At 38.4% G+C, this 17,702-nt stretch overlaps 1 protein-coding gene across 1 annotated transcript; it reads right to left on the bottom strand.

The window, feature by feature from the left end:
- Positions 1-1,991: 1,991 nt before the first annotated feature.
- On the bottom strand, positions 1,992-5,624 carry LOC123749944 (uncharacterized). The gene is made up of 4 exons (XM_069316185.1): positions 5,471-5,624; positions 4,417-4,622; positions 3,456-3,597; positions 1,992-2,587 (listed from the first exon to the last, which is right to left on the bottom strand). Exons 1-4 carry the CDS (start codon positions 5,571-5,573, stop codon positions 2,238-2,240), a joined length of 801 nt encoding a protein of 266 aa, XP_069172286.1. The 5' UTR covers positions 5,574-5,624; the 3' UTR covers positions 1,992-2,237.
- Positions 5,625-17,702: the final 12,078 nt, after the last annotated feature.

The following is a 17,702-nucleotide window of genomic DNA, read 5'->3' as shown; positions in this document are numbered from 1 at the left end:
GGCTCGGGTTCGATTCCCGCACGAGGCAGAAACAAATGGGCAAAGTTTCTTTCACCCTGAATGCCCCTGTTACCTAGCAGTAAATAGGTACTCGGGAGTTAGTCAGCTGTCACGGGCTGCTTACTGGAGGTGGAGGCCTGGTCGAGGACCGGGCCGCGGGGACACTAAAAAGCCCCGAAATCATCTCAAGATAACCTCAAGAATCATGTATTTGCAATTACTATGTTATGTTTCTTATGTTCTTCAAATTGCATTAAAGTTATTTGTCCTTAATTATTTTGTAAAGTGTTCTTTGGTTATATATTAAATAAAACTTAATATTCTTCCAGTTTATTAATTGTTCCTACAATATGGCAAATTGGATGCAGTGTAATTCATTAATAAGCTCGAAAACTTAATAGACATGAAAAAATACAAATTTAAGCTCGGGTCGGGGTTCATTTATATATGAATGCCACAGGATTACAAGTCCAGCGTTCTGTCCGCTCGGCCGACCGGATCCCTAAAAATTAGGGGGCAGGGGGGTTAGAGAGGAGGGAGTGGATGTTGGGAGAGGGGGAGAGAAGCAGCCCATTCTCCTAAGATTTCCCAACGTCAGGAAACTGTCGTTCTAAACTGCCCTTATCTTAACCTACCAGAGGAACCAGAAAACGGGACAGTATGTCAATTTCGCAAGCCGCTGCCATTTTTTAGTATGACAATTTTTGGCCTTAGGTAAATTACGCATCAAAATGTGAAGCTCTATTAGGAGAATGGGTTGAGAGAAGAAGGGTGGATGTGAAGAGAGGGAAGAGAAGAGCAGGGATGTGGGGAGGGGAGCAGACCTAACAGGCACCATCAGGTACCCTTCTAATTTTAGAATTAAAAGAACAATATGCAGTAAACATAATTTAAGGCCTTCATGTGGAATAAGAAAAAGTAAGAATATGAGAAACATAATAAGAACATAAGAACAAAGGTAACTGCAGAAGGCCTATTGGCCCATACGAGGCAGCTCCTATTCTATAACCACCCAATCCCACTCATATACTTGTCCAACCCGTGCTTGAAACAATCGAGGGACCCCACCTCCACAATGTTATGCGGCAATTGGTTCCACAAATCAACAACCCTGTTACTGAACCAGTATTTACCCAAGTCTTTCCTAAATCTAAACTTATCCAATTTATATCCATTGTTTCGTGTTCTGTCCTGTGTTGATACTTTTAATACCCTATTAATATCCCCCCGGTTATGTCCATGAGCTTATATGTATGTATTTGTAATGTATGTATGTAAACAATGTATTTATTATCATTTATCAATTCTGATAGAAATTACCTACTTAAAATTATCTGTTAGATTAAGGACCTGCCTGAAACGCTGCGCATACTAGTGGCTTTACAAGATTGTAAATACTGTACTATTCAATGTATTCTCACAACCCCAATGTACCTACTTGTATATATATAAATAAAATAAAATAAAATATTGTGATGGGTCAGTAGCTAGGGATGGGAAGGCAGGATGCAGTATGCCAAACTGAATTCGTGCGCCCCTTGAGGGACTTGAAGTAGAGGGATAGGGATCACAGGATAAGTATGGGTTGCACAAACTACTGGTAACAGGATGAGTATGGGTTGCACAATTAATTACTACAAAGTGGTTGAGTATGGGGTGCACGTAAATGAAGACTCCCAAGAAGCAAATCAGAGATCAGCCCAAGCTTCATCTTGAGGCAAAGCTCAATGCCTTAAGCCATATTGATGCTCTGTCCACAGAGCATTCTCTCTCTCAAATCATAATAGTACACTAATGGTTCCCTACACCACCCCTCAGGTGCAGCTGCAGCAGGCTTGGGTGACATGATGACTATGGGGTGCACAATAAACTAACACTCACAGAATGAGTATGGGCTGCACAATAAGCTACCTCTCACAAGATTAGTAATAAAGAAACATTAATTTTTTGGGTAGGGTGACTGAAACTCATCCTGGGGTAAAAATGTTTATTTAAATTTATTATAGTTAAATGAATTTAGTAAATTATTCCATATATTGTATTATAAGTGAATTGACACTAAACTATAAATGATACTAATAAGGTTTTAAAAATGAAAAACAGTAAAAATCCTTCATGTAAGATATGGAAGTTGAAAAGTAAATTAACTGTAAACTAAATTATAAACTGTAGACATAATATAAAGTATTATAAGTAAAATACCTATAAACTACCAAATAATGTGTAAGGAACCATTTCTATTGTTTGTCCTTTTTTACCTGTTTCCTCAGGTATTTTAAAATTCCCATTCCGTTGTTACTACACTGTTTTCCTGGTGTAGTTCCCTGTGGTTCAAATTTTACTACTTGTACTTCTTGCTGTTTCTGAAGGATTGCTAATGGTAGCCCTTGTTGCACCGGCGGAACTTTTTGTAAATGTTCCACCTGCGGAACTTTTTGTAATTGTTGAATTTCTTGCACCTGCGGTACTTTTTGGACTTTATGCACCTGCTGCACTTGTAGCTCGTCAGGATTTTTTTCCAGGGCATTATCGCTATCACCTTCTGATCCTAATGTAAGTTTATCTGCATCAAGCTTCCTTGTGCGTGCTGGAAAAAAATAAAAATAAAAAATAAAAAATTTTGAAATGGAAGATCCTGTGTAACAAATTTAATCAGTTACTATGATCGAGCCGCAGAAATTTTACAGGAAAGATATGGTTGGGTTGACTGCATCTATCTGGACCTAAAAGAGGCATTCAATAGAATTCCACATAAGAGTTTGTTCTGGAAACTGGAACATATTGGAGGGGTGACAGGTAAGCTTCTAACATGGATTAAAAAATTTCAAACTGATAGAAAAATGAGGGCAGTAATCAGAGGCAATGTATTGGACTGGAGAAATGTCACGAGTGGAGTACCACAGGGTTTAGTTCTGGCATTCATGGATAAATAATAAATAAATTGTTCATGATTTTTTTAGACAAAAGCTAGAATATGCAGCAGTTGTATGGTGCCCATATCTTAAGAAGTACATGTACAAACTTGAAATGATACAAAGACGTCATGGGTGTCATAGGGGCACCAGCACACTGGTTTGCTAAAGGGCCCTTAATGCTGTCGAGACCTTATGGGCCCTTGGACCCATTACGTTAAGACATAGTGCTGTATTGGGCCACACACTTTTTGCCATATACATCAACGACAGAGATGATTGAATTGAAATTATATATATATATATATATATATATATATATATATATATATATATATATATATATATATATATATATATATATATATATATACATATATATATATATACATATATATATATATATATATATATATATATATATATATATATATATATACATACATATGTATATATATATATATATACATATGTATATATATATATATATATGAGAGAAAATAATAGGTGGTGATATATTTATATATTATGTGAACTACTTACACAAAAAGAAGTTAGTGGTGAAGATCTTCTTGTCCTCTTCTTGTATTACGTTGTTTGGTAAAATACCATGTGTCACCCGTGCTGGTCCTTTCTTGTAATAGATAACGATTGATTCATACCCACAGCCACGCAGATATGTTAGCTGAAAAGCAAATAATATTTAAACAATAACACTATCTGGGAAAATGCAACAAAATAAATGTTTGAAGCATAGCTGGGCATGTGCAATAGAACCCATAATAGAATCACAATACCAGAAATAAATATCTTTGATATCCCCAGAGTCAAAGTTATTCTGTGTAAATACTCTATGCAAATAAAGGGACCTTGTCTATGGAACTAACTTGCTAACAAATTTAAAAACTGTCCAACTTCTGCCATTTTAAAAAATAAAACCAAAAAGTACCTAAATTTTTTCTTGATAGTTTCCTAACTAGTGTATTAAACTCGCACTGTATCTTATGAAATCCAATGCCAGAATATATGTGCCTAAACCATACAACTTTTCCATTGTAATCATTGCTATCACCTTATATCATGATTGTTATATTGAATGCATATCTTACTATATTATACCTTGAAATATTCCTCAAATTATGCTACAATTTATATGTTGATAACCCTCAAATTTTACTTTAATGTACATAGTAATCTTTGTGATACTTTCTTACAATGTACCAGCCAATTTTTTCCATTTAAGCTTTAAATTGCCTATTTAAAATTATCTGTTAGATTAAGGACCTGCCCAAAACACTATGTGTGCTAGTGGCTTTACAAGAATGTAAAAACATCAATTCTATGTACTCTCATAATCCCAGTGTGCTATCTTGTATATAAATAAATAAACAAATAGTATGTAAGTACTGTACAGCATTATTCATGTTGATTCTATACCTTATCAAGCAAGTTCAGCATAAGAAGAATACAAATGAATACAACAGATGTAGACAAACTTCAATACCTGATTTTCAATCCTTCGTAGAACCCGGCTTGCTGTATTTCGTTCTAAAGCCTTCTTGCCTTTAAGTAGAAAACGGGCTTCCTCTTCTTTCTTCATTAATTCTCTACTGTTTCGGAAGTCACACTGGCAGAACTTGCAAACATTGCTTCGGACATGCACACATTGTTTGCAGTTTGTGCATCTCCTCAAGAATTTTCCCTGAAGACCTGAAGGAAATAGTTTCTAATAAAATACTTATATTCAAATGACCTATGCTGCAAAAATTATAAGTTAAATTGTTGTTAAAATGTACTACAGTAATTAAATATATTATTTAAATTATGAAATAATCTACATTAACACTAGTGAGAGCAATGTTAAAAATTTTAGGACTGCATCTGGAAATAACTTTAATTTTGGATGTGATTAACCATGCTGTAACTCGTATAACAAAACTGAGAGGAGTTGAATCCAACAGCCTGATTGACCAGGCTGTTAATTTCAAGCGAATACTATATTATTGGAAGAAAAAAAAAATTATATATATATATATATATATATGTCGTACCTAGTAGCCAGAACGCACTTCTCAGCCTACTATGCAAGGCCCGATTTGCCTAATAAGCCAAGTTTTTATGAATTAATTGTTTTTCGACTACCTAACCTACCTAAGCTAACCTAACCTAACTTTTTCGGCTACCTAACCTAACCTAACCTATAAATATAGGTTAGGTTAGGTTAGGTAGGGTTGGTTAGGTTCGGCCATATATCTACGTTAATTTTAACTCCAATAAAAAAAATTGACCTCATACATAATGAAATGGGTAGCTTTATCATTTCATCAGAAAACAAATTAGAGAAAATATACTGTCAGGAAAACTTGGCTTATTATGCAAATCGGGCCTTGCATAGTAAGCCGAGTACGACGTTCTGGCTACTAGGTACAACATATATATATATATATATATATACATACATACATACATACATACATACATACACACATACATATATATATATATATATATATATGACAGTGTCAGATTCAGTTTACTACAGTTTAGTAATTTCTTACCATTTGATGTACTAGGTAGATCCATGTTTGGTGAAGTTTTATAGCTGGAGCTGGAAGATCCTGTCGAGATGACTTCTTCAAAGAGAATAGCTTCAACACACATTGTGTCTTGAGTCTACCAGTACTTGGCCTACAGTTACCAGATCTGATTTACAGAAACTAGTGAACTATGGAGATAAGATTGTTAATAATATACTTTTTTTGAGATTCATATGACTTGCAGCTTAAAAACCAACCTTATTTTAAAATAGTACACTAAAGTACATAGCAAATTGCGAAATTCGTAGTTTTTTAACTACTTTAAAGCTAAATTCTCAAGCTTTGAAAATAAGCACAATTTGCTATTTTAAGCGGAATCTGGCAACTCTGATTTAGCATGTAAACATTGACTTGCATTCACAATGTAGTTATTTATTTTTCAACAATTTAAAACGAGTTATGAAAATACACACATTGGTACATTATTGCAAAGGCACTATACTATATATATATATATATAAATTGTTGCAAGTCGAGCAACAAATATTTTACATTGAACAACAAATGAGATTGGAAAAGCAGTATTGCCAAAATAGACCCCAGACACACCCTGTGGGTAGTAATGGACCCCCATACCGACCCTATGAGGGGTAGTGGACCCCATAATAACACTATGGGCGATAGTGGACACTATACAAACACTATGGGCGGTAGTTGACTTCATAGAGACCCTGTGGGCGGTAAGGGACCCCCTATCGACCCTGTGGGCGGCAGTGGACCCCCTATCGGTCCTGTGGGCGGCAGTGGACCCCCTACCGACCCTGTGGGCGGCAGTGGACCCCTACCGAACGTGTGGGCGGCAGTGGACCCCCTACCGACCCTGTGGGCGGCAGTGGACCCCCTATCGATCCTGTGGGCGGTAGTGGACCCCCCCCATATCGACCCTGTGGGCGGCAGTGGACCCCCTATCGATCCTGTGGGCGGCAGTGGACCCCCTACCGACCCAGTGGGTGGCAGTGGACCCCCTGCCGACCCTGTGGGCGGTAGTGGACCCCTACCGACCCTGTGGACGGTAGTTGACTTCATAGCGACCCAGTGGGCGGTAGTGAACCCCATACCGACCCTGTGGGTGGCGGTGGACTCCATACCGACTCTGTGGGCGGCAGTGAACCCTATATACTAATCCTGTGGGCGATACTGTACCCTATAGTCATCCTGTGGGGGCAATGGATGCCATACATATCCAGTGGGTGTTATTGTACCCCATACTTATTCTGTGGGTGGTTGGAGCCCCATACCCATCCTGTGGGTTATAGTGGACCCCATACTCATCCTGTGGGTGGTATTGGACCCCATACCTATCCTGTGGGTGGTTGTGAGCCCATACCCATCCTGTCGGTGGTAGTGGACGCAATACACATCCAGTGGATGGTATTGGATCCCATACCCTTCCTGTGGGTGGAAGTGATCCCCATACCATTCCTGTGGGTGGATGTGACCCCCATACTCATCCTGCGGGTGTTATTGGACCCCTTACCCACCTAACAGGTGGTAGTGGACCCTAACCCTATAGTTTCCAATAATCCACACCATACCATCCTGTTTGCAGTAGTTTACCCTATATACATTCCAACATAACATCGTTTTCTGTTAGCGTTCCTACAAAACATTCTTTAAAGATTTCTAAAGCACAAACTATAGTATATAATATTGATTGGTGAAGCACTTATTCTATGTAATAATTTATTGTGCTTATTATAATTTACTAAGAACAACTAATATTTCTCAAAACAAAACTACGAGCCTTCAATAGGATGTAGCTGATCTGTAATATTATAAGAGCATGGACAATAGTAGGTGAATTTCACAACCCATGTGGGACCTGAAAACTACAATTTTCGTTATAATTGAACCAATCACGACTATTCAGCTATCTACGTTGATGGACGAGTACTGTGAGACGTAAATTGGTACGTGAGGAAGAGTTTGAGCCTTGGTAAAAAAGTTAACTGGGAATATATCACATATGTACTAAATCACATTCCACATATTGACTTTAAGCACTAGTCATATATGTACTGTCTTGTGTGAGAACGGGTTGGAAAAATGAAGGGACCAAACTTCAACGCGAAATCGATTCTGGTGTTCTGGCCGATGAGAAGAATAGTATGCTGATTGATAAACCAATTAATATTCCAAATTTCATGACTGAAGAGCAACTAAAGAAATTAAAGACGCACGAAAGAGCTTTAATAAATATGCTCGTTAACACTCGGAGTGAGTTTATGAAACACCCAGACTATAACCAGCAGTCGGTGGATACAATTACAGATATGCTGCATAAGTATGTGCCGATTAAGGACCAATTTGGTCGCTCGATGAGACTTACTGAATTACTGAACATTGTGAAACATGGTGCCAAACGTACGCTGCCAAACTAATTTTAAACGAATCCTTTCGCTATTATCATTAAAAAGTGCTAATCGTGCAAACAACCCGGCTTTGTTAAATATTTTAAGCATGATGTACTTACAAAGTGATACGAAGATACCGAGAATTAGTTTACAATTAATGAAAATAATTTTGGAACCTGACAGTGGGTTCCAACTGGGGCCACGAAAGCCTGGTGGATAGCGCGCAGAACTCGTAATTCTGTGGCTCGGGTTCGATTCCCGCACGAGGCAGAAACAAATGGGCAAAGTTTCTTTCACCCTGAATGCCCCTGTTACCTAGCAGTAAATAGGTACTCGGGAGTTAGTCAGCTGTCACGGGCTGCTTACTGGAGGTGGAGGCCTGGTCGAGGACCGGGCCGCGGGGACACTAAAAAGCCCCGAAATCATCTCAAGATAACCTCAAGAATCATGTATTTGCAATTACTATGTTATGTTTCTTATGTTCTTCAAATTGCATTAAAGTTATTTGTCCTTAATTATTTTGTAAAGTGTTCTTTGGTTATATATTAAATAAAACTTAATATTCTTCCAGTTTATTAATTGTTCCTACAATATGGCAAATTGGATGCAGTGTAATTCATTAATAAGCTCGAAAACTTAATAGACATGAAAAAATACAAATTTAAGCTCGGGTCGGGGTTCATTTATATATGAATGCCACAGGATTACAAGTCCAGCGTGCTGTCCGCTCGGCCGACCGGATCCCTAAAAATTAGGGGGCAGGGGGGTTAGAGAGGAGGGAGTGGATGTTGGGAGAGGGGGAGAGAAGCAGCCCATTCTCCTAAGATTTCCCAACGTCAGGAAACTGTCGTTCTAAACTGCCCTTATCTTAACCTACCAGAGGAACCAGAAAACGGGACAGTATGTCAATTTCGCAAGCCGCTGCCATTTTTTAGTATGACAATTTTTGGCCTTAGGTAAATTACGCATCAAAATGTGAAGCTCTATTAGGAGAATGGGTTGAGAGAAGAAGGGTGGATGTGAAGAGAGGGAAGAGAAGAGCAGGGATGTGGGGAGGGGAGCAGACCTAACAGGCACCATCAGGTACCCTTCTAATTTTAGAATTAAAAGAACAATATGCAGTAAACATAATTTAAGGCCTTCATGTGGAATAAGAAAAAGTAAGAATATGAGAAACATAATAAGAACATAAGAACAAAGGTAACTGCAGAAGGCCTATTGGCCCATACGAGGCAGCTCCTATTCTATAACCACCCAATCCCACTCATATACTTGTCCAACCCGTGCTTGAAACAATCGAGGGACCCCACCTCCACAATGTTATGCGGCAATTGGTTCCACAAATCAACAACCCTGTTACTGAACCAGTATTTACCCAAGTCTTTCCTAAATCTAAACTTATCCAATTTATATCCATTGTTTCGTGTTCTGTCCTGTGTTGATACTTTTAATACCCTATTAATATCCCCCCGGTTATGTCCATTCATCCACTTGTAAACCTCTATCATGTCACCCCTAACTCTTCGCCTTTCCAGTGAATGCAACTTAAGCTTTGTTAATCTTTCTTCATATGAAAGATTTCTAATTTGGGGAATTAACTTAGTCATCCTACGCTGGACACGTTCAAGTGAATTTATATCCATTCTATAATATGGCGACCAAAACTGAACTGCATAATCTAAATGGGGCCTAACTAGAGCAAGATATAGCTTGAGAACCACACCAGGTGTCTTGTTACTAACGCTGCGATTAATAAATCCAAGTGTCCGATTTGCCTTATTACGAACATTTATGCATTGATCCTTTTGTTTTAAATTCTTACTAATCATAACTCCCAGATCCCTTTCGCAATCCGACTTCGCAATCACAACACCATCTAGCTCGTATCTTGTAACTCTATCATCATTACCTAACCTCAGAACTTTACATTTATCAGCATTAAACTGCATCTGCCAATCCTTTGACCATTTCAAAACCCTATCTAGATCAACTTGAAGTGATAGTGAGTCCTCCTCCGAATTAATTTCCCTACCGATTTTCGTATCATCGGCAAATTTGCAAATGTTGCTACTCAAACCTGAATCTAAATCATTTATATATATTATAAACAACAGAGGTCCCAGGACAGAGCCTTGAGGCACTCCACTTACAACATTTTCCCACTCTGACTTGATTCCATTTATACTAACTCTCTGTTTCCTTTGGTATAGCCATGCCCTAATCCAGCTTAATATAGCACCCCCAACAATATATGATACAGGTTAGATTCAGGTTTGAGTTGCAACATCTGCAAATTTGCCGCGGATACAAAAATCGGTTGGAAAATTAACAAGGAAGACAACTCACTATCATTCAAGTTGATCTAAATAGGGTTTTGAAATGGTCAAAAGATTGGCAGATGCAGTATAATGCTGATAAATGTAAAGTTCTGAGGCTAGGTAATGATGATAGAATTACAAGATTCGAGCTAGCTGGTGTTGAGATTGCGAGAGAGATCTGGGAGTTATGATTAGTAAGAATTTAAAACCAAAGGATATATGCATGAATGTTCGTAATAAGAGAAATAGGACACTGGGATTTATTAATCGAACAATGATTAAGAAGAGACCTGTTGTTGTTCTTCAGCTATATTGCTCTGGTTAGGCACCATTTAGATTATACAGTTCAGTTTTGGTCGCTGTATTATAGAATGGATAAAGAAAGATTAACAAAGCTTAACGTGCATTCACTGGAAAGGCGAAGAGTTAGGGGTGACATAATAGAGGTTTACAAGTGGATGAATGTACACAACATAGGGGATATTGATAAGGTATTAAAAGTATCAACACAAGTCAGAACACGAAACAATGGGTATAAATTGGGTAAATTTTGATTTAGGAAAGACTTGGGTAAATACTGATTCAGTAACAGGGTTGTTGATTTGTGGAACCAATTACCGCGTAACGTGGTTGAGGTGGGGTCCCCTCGATTGTTTCAAGCGTGGGTTGGACATGTATTTAAGTGGGATTGGGTGGTTCTAAATAGGAGCTGCCTCGGATGGGCCAATAGGCCTTCTGCAGTTGCCTTTGTTCTTATGATACAGGTTTTTACAAGTGGATGAATAGATATAACAAAAGGGATATTAGTTGGGTAATAAAGGTATCAGCATAAGACAGAACACGAAACAATGAGCATAAATTGTATATGTTTAGATTTAGGAAAGACCTGGGTAAATACTGTTATGGTAACCGGTTTGTTGAGTTGTGGAACCAATTACCGCATAACGTAGTGGAGGTGGGATCCCTCGATTGGTTCAAGCGTGGGTTGGACATGAATATGAGTGGGATTGGGGGATTATAAATAGAAGCTGCCTTTTATGGGCCAATAGGCCTTCTGCAGTTACCTTTATAATTATGATTTTTATTATGTTGTAACTGGGTGGCTATGAATAGGAACTGCTTCGTATAGGCTTTCTGCAGTTACCTTTATTCTTATGTTCTTTTCTGGGAACATCCCGTGCGTAGGTTCGAACCCTCATTACGGCCTTTGTGGATTTGTTCATATCATAATTATGTTATGTCCGTTCATCACTTGTATACCTCTTACCTCATCGACGTTGATAACAAATGCGATATCAATAAGGTAATAAAAACATCAACACAAGACAGAACACGAAACAATTGGTATAAATTGTATAAGTTTAGGTTTGGCAAAGACCTGGGTAAATACTGTTAATGCATTGTTGTTTATTTGTTGAACAAATTACCGCGTAACGTAATAGAAGTATTATCCCTTGATTGCTTCAAGTGTAGTTTAGACACGTAGGTTAGAATGAGTTTGGGTGGTTATAAATAGGAGCTGCCTCGTATGGGCCAACAGGCCATCTTCAGGTACCTTTATTCATATGATCTTATAAGGTTTTTGCACCAACAATTTTGCAAGATTTCTGAACATTTTCATATCCAGCTAAATGCTAAGGAAATTACTAACCAGATAAATTTAAATAGTTTTGGCAACTGCTCGCCACCTCACCTCAGTAGCGTTCACTGAGTAACTACCTTTCAAAAGAAAGGTAGCGTTCAATTATCATCCAGTACAACCGACGAAACCTCTAGAGCGAAGTTGTGACATCCAAAGTTCAACAATGGCAATGTTGAGTATGCTCAACAATATTCACTGTCTTGTCAGTGTTTACAATTGTATATTTGCTGTTTTCAACGATAGTACCTAATGAGGCCACGAAAACCGAAAAAAAGAAAAGGCAGGTTTGTTAAACGGGAAATTGAATTATCTGAAGACCCAAACTCTTTTTTCAAGTTACATGCTGAATTCAAGGAAACATTCCAGCCGCAATTGCAGCTCTTGCTCCCCAACATTCCTACTGAGGTTATGAAGGGCGCTGACTCTTTCCAGATTCTCAACTACATGAGAATGAAAAATGAAGGGACCAAACTTCAACGCGAAATCGATTCTGGTGTTCTGGCCGATGAGAAGAATAGTATGCTGATTGATAAACCAATTAATATTCCAAATTTCATGACTGAAGAGCAACTAAAGAAATTAATGACGCACGAAAGAGCTTTAATAAATATGCTCGTTAACACTCGGAGTGAGTTTATGAAACACCCAGACTATAACCAGCAGTCGGTGGATACAATTACAGATATGCTGCATAAGTATGTGCCGATTAAGGACCAATTTGGTCGCTCGATGAGACTTACTGAATTACTGAACATTGTGAAACATGGTGCCAAACGTACGCTGCCAAACTAATTTTAAACGAATCCTTTCGCTATTATCATTAAAAAGTGCTAATCGTGCAAACAACCCGGCTTTGTTAAATATTTTAAGCATGATGTACTTACAAAGTGATACGAAGATACCGAGAATTAGTTTACAATTAATGAAAATAATTTTGGAACCTGACAGTGGGTTCCAACTGGGGCCACGAAAGCCTGGTGGATAGCGCGCAGAACTCGTAATTCTGTGGCTCGGGTTCGATTCCCGCACGAGGCAGAAACAAATGGGCAAAGTTTCTTTCACCCTGAATGCCCCTGTTACCTAGCAGTAAATAGGTACTCGGGAGTTAGTCAGCTGTCACGGGCTGCTTACTGGAGGTGGAGGCCTGGTCGAGGACCGGGCCGCGGGGACACTAAAAAGCCCCGAAATCATCTCAAGATAACCTCAAGAATCATGTATTTGCAATTACTATGTTATGTTTCTTATGTTCTTCAAATTGCATTAAAGTTATTTGTCCTTAATTATTTTGTAAAGTGTTCTTTGGTTATATATTAAATAAAACTTAATATTCTTCCAGTTTATTAATTGTTCCTACAATATGGCAAATTGGATGCAGTGTAATTCATTAATAAGCTCGAAAACTTAATAGACATGAAAAAATACAAATTTAAGCTCGGGTCGGGGTTCATTTATATATGAATGCCACAGGATTACAAGTCCAGCGTGCTGTCCGCTCGGCCGACCGGATCCCTAAAAATTAGGGGGCAGGGGGGTTAGAGAGGAGGGAGTGGATGTTGGGAGAGGGGGAGAGAAGCAGCCCATTCTCCTAAGATTTCCCAACGTCAGGAAACTGTCGTTCTAAACTGCCCTTATCTTAACCTACCAGAGGAACCAGAAAACGGGACAGTATGTCAATTTCGCAAGCCGCTGCCATTTTTTAGTATGACAATTTTTGGCCTTAGGTAAATTACGCATCAAAATGTGAAGCTCTATTAGGAGAATGGGTTGAGAGAAGAAGGGTGGATGTGAAGAGAGGGAAGAGAAGAGCAGGGATGTGGGGAGGGGAGCAGACCTAACAGGCACCATCAGGTACCCTTCTAATTTTAGAATTAAAAGAACAATATGCAGTAAACATAATTTAAGGCCTTCATGTGGAATAAGAAAAAGTAAGAATATGAGAAACATAATAAGAACATAAGAACAAAGGTAACTGCAGAAGGCCTATTGGCCCATACGAGGCAGCTCCTATTCTATAACCACCCAATCCCACTCATATACTTGTCCAACCCGTGCTTGAAACAATCGAGGGACCCCACCTCCACAATGTTATGCGGCAATTGGTTCCACAAATCAACAACCCTGTTACTGAACCAGTATTTACCCAAGTCTTTCCTAAATCTAAACTTATCCAATTTATATCCATTGTTTCGTGTTCTGTCCTGTGTTGATACTTTTAATACCCCTATTAATATCCCCCCGGTTATGTCCATTCATCCACTTGTAAACCTCTATCATGTCACCCCTAACTCTTCGCCTTTCCAGTGAATGCAACTTAAGCTTTGTTAATCTTTCTTCATATGAAAGATTTCTAATTTGGGGAATTAACTTAGTCATCCTACGCTGGACACGTTCAAGTGAATTTATATCCATTCTATAATATGGCGACCAAAACTGAACTGCATAATCTAAATGGGGCCTAACTAGAGCAAGATATAGCTTGAGAACCACACCAGGTGTCTTGTTACTAACGCTGCGATTAATAAATCCAAGTGTCCGATTTGCCTTATTACGAACATTTATGCATTGATCCTTTTGTTTTAAATTCTTACTAATCTTAACTCCCAGATCCCTTTCGCAATCACAACACCATCTAGCTCGTATCTTGTAACTCTATCATCATTACCTAACCTCAGAACTTTACATTTATCAGCATTAAACTGCATCTGCCAATCCTTTGACCATTTCAAAACCCTATCTAGATCAACTTGAAGTGATAGTGAGTCCTCCTCCGAATTAATTTCCCTACCGATTTTCGTATCATCGGCAAATTTGCAAATGTTGCTACTCAAACCTGAATCTAAATCATTTATATATATTATAAACAACAGAGGTCCCAGGACAGAGCCTTGAGGCACTCCACTTACAACATTTTCCCACTCTGACTTGATTCCATTTATACTAACTCTCTGTTTCCTTTGGTATAGCCATGCCCTAATCCAGCTTAATATAGCACCCCCAATACCATGAGACTCTATTTTTTTAATCAGTCTTTCATGTGGCACTGTATCAAAAGCTTTGCTAAAGTCAAGGTATACAACATCGCAATCCTTACCACTATCAACTGCCTCAACAATGCTAGAATAAAAAGATAACAAATTTGTTAAACATGAACGGCCATTTATAAAACCATGTTGCGACTCAATTATTAATTTATGTTTTTCAAGATGAAGACGAATTTTATTTGCTATTATAGATTCGAGTAACTTTCCCACAATAGACGTTAGGCTAATTGGTCGATAGTTAGACGCAAGTGATCTATCTCCTTTCTTAAAAACTGGTATCACATTAGCAACTTTCCAAAACTCTGGCACTCTGCCTGACTCTATTGATTTATTAAATATGGTTGACAGTGGGTCACAAAGCTCCTCTTTGCATTCTTTAAGCACCCTAGCAAACACTTCATCCGGCCCTGGGGATTTGTTTGGTTTGAGTTTTACTATTTGTTTAAGAACATCCTCCCTGGTAACTGCTAAACTCGTCAACCTGTCCTCGTCCCCACCCACATAGACTTGTTCGGCTGAAGGCATATTGTTAAGTTCCTCTTTAGTAAATACAGATACAAAATATTTATTAAAAATACTACTCATCTCTTCATCACTATCTGTTATTTGACCTGTCTCAGTTTTTAATGGACCTATCCTTTCCCTAGTCTTAGTACGATATAACTGAAAAAACCCTTTAGGATTTGTCTTTGCTTGCCCTGCTATGCGAACTTCATAGTTTCTTTTTGCTTTCCTTATCTCTTTTTTAACATTTCTAACCAGTTGTACGAATTCCTGTTCTAAAGTGACCTCCCCATTTTTAATCCTTTTGTACCAAGCTCTCTTTTTACCTATAAGGTTCTTCAAATTCTTTGTTATCCACTTTGGGTCATTAGTATACGATCTATTCAATTTGTATGGTATACTACGTTCCTGTGCTTTGTTTAGAATATTCTTAAATAAGTTATATATTGAATCCACATCGAAATCCCCATTTAAGTCACCTATCGCTGGGTTCATGTCTCGCTCCAAGACCGGCCCACACCCCATACCCAAGCCTTTCCAATCAATTTGACCCAAAAAATTTCTTAGGCTATTAAAATCAGCTTTTAGAAAATCTGGCACTTTAACAGAATTTTCTCCTACTGGTCTATTCCATTCTATGCTAAATCTGATTTCTTTGTGATCACTGCTCCCTAGCTCACTCCCTATTTCGATGTCATTAATTTGCGTTTCCCTGTTAGTTAACACTAAATCTAAAATATTATTTTCCCGTGTTGGTTCCTTAATGTGTTGCGTAAGAAAGCAATCGTCAATTAATTCTAGAAAATCTTCTGCTTCACTATTCCCTGTTTTGTTCACCAGTTTATTCCGCTAAAATTAAAGTCACCCATGACATAAATACTGTTAGATCTAGATGCTCTAGATATTTCATCCCATAGATGCTTTGCTTCCATTCTGTCTAAATTTGGTGGCCTATATATTACTCCTATTATAATATTATTAGCTTTTTCGTTTAATTCAATCCAAATAGTTTCTGTGTGTGGCTCTGTTTTGATTCCCTCTTTGAGACTACATTTCAAATTGTCCCTAACATATATGGCTACTCCACCTCCTCGTCTAATATATCTATCTGTGTGGAATAGTTTAAATCCATATATTTGATATTCAGCTAATAGTTCTCTATTTTCTACATTCATCCACGTTTCGGTAAGTGCAATAATATCTATTTTTTCTGTGCAGACAAGAGCATTTAATTCGTTAATTTTATTTCTTAGACTTCTACTGTTAGTGTAATATACCCTAAGTGAATTGTTATTTTGCGGACCTTCTCTTTCCCTGATCGTTTTGCCAATTCCTTTCTCCCACAAACACATACTTTTATTACCTCCTTCCTCCAAATCAATTCCCATACCTCTATCTACTAACAGTTTAAACCCAAACAAACACCTCTAACCACTTCTTCTAGCGAGTTCGCAACAGCAACAACCCCAGCTCTCGATAGATGCACCCCATCACGAGCATACATTTCATTTCTTCCATAGAAGTGTTCCCAGTTGTCTATGAAAGATATTGCATTTGATTTGCAATATCTTTCCAGCCGGCAATTGACACCAAGTGCCCTCGATATCCATTCATTTCCCACTCCCTTTCTTGGAAGAATGCCACATATGATCGGGATTCCTCCCTTGCTCCTAACTAACTCTATGGCTGTTTTATACCTCTGAATCAGTTCCTCACTCCTGACTCGACCAACATCATTTCCTCCCACGCTAATGCAAATAATGGGATTGTTCCCATTACCAGCCATAATATCATTCATGTTGTTTATAATATCACCAATGCCAGCTCCGGGATAGCAAACCCTTAACCTGTTCCCCCTATCTCTAGCACAAAACGTTCTATCCAAATACCTTATCTGGGAATCTCCCACAACTAATGTTTGCTTAGGTACTTCCTTTACTTTCTGAGGGGCCTGCGCTTCCTTTCTCTTCGTTGCTTTCCCTTTTGCGCGATCCACAGTCTCTCCACAGCACTCGTCCTCCAAAACGTCAAATGAATTTGAAGTTGCTATGGCGTTTGAAGGCGGCTTTATCAAAGTCTTCTTAAGGCCCCTGTCTTTCGCAACTCTCCAAGACGAGGTCCAAGACAGAGTCCAACTCTGTCCTCAGGGCTCCCACTAGAGTCACCAGGTCCTTCACTACAACTTCCATATTGCTATGATAATATAACAACACTCAGGAGCTCCGGTTAACACAACCTCTCACTGTGACTTCACCTGACCGACTGATGAATCCAAATAATGAATAATGAGAGTAAAGAAAGGGGTAATGGAAAAATAAAAGGAAGAAGCACAGT

Source organism: Procambarus clarkii, chromosome 7, assembly GCF_040958095.1.
Source record: "Procambarus clarkii isolate CNS0578487 chromosome 7, FALCON_Pclarkii_2.0, whole genome shotgun sequence".
NCBI lineage: Eukaryota > Metazoa > Arthropoda > Malacostraca > Decapoda > Cambaridae > Procambarus > Procambarus clarkii.
This window is presented reverse-complemented; position numbering and strand designations above follow the sequence as displayed.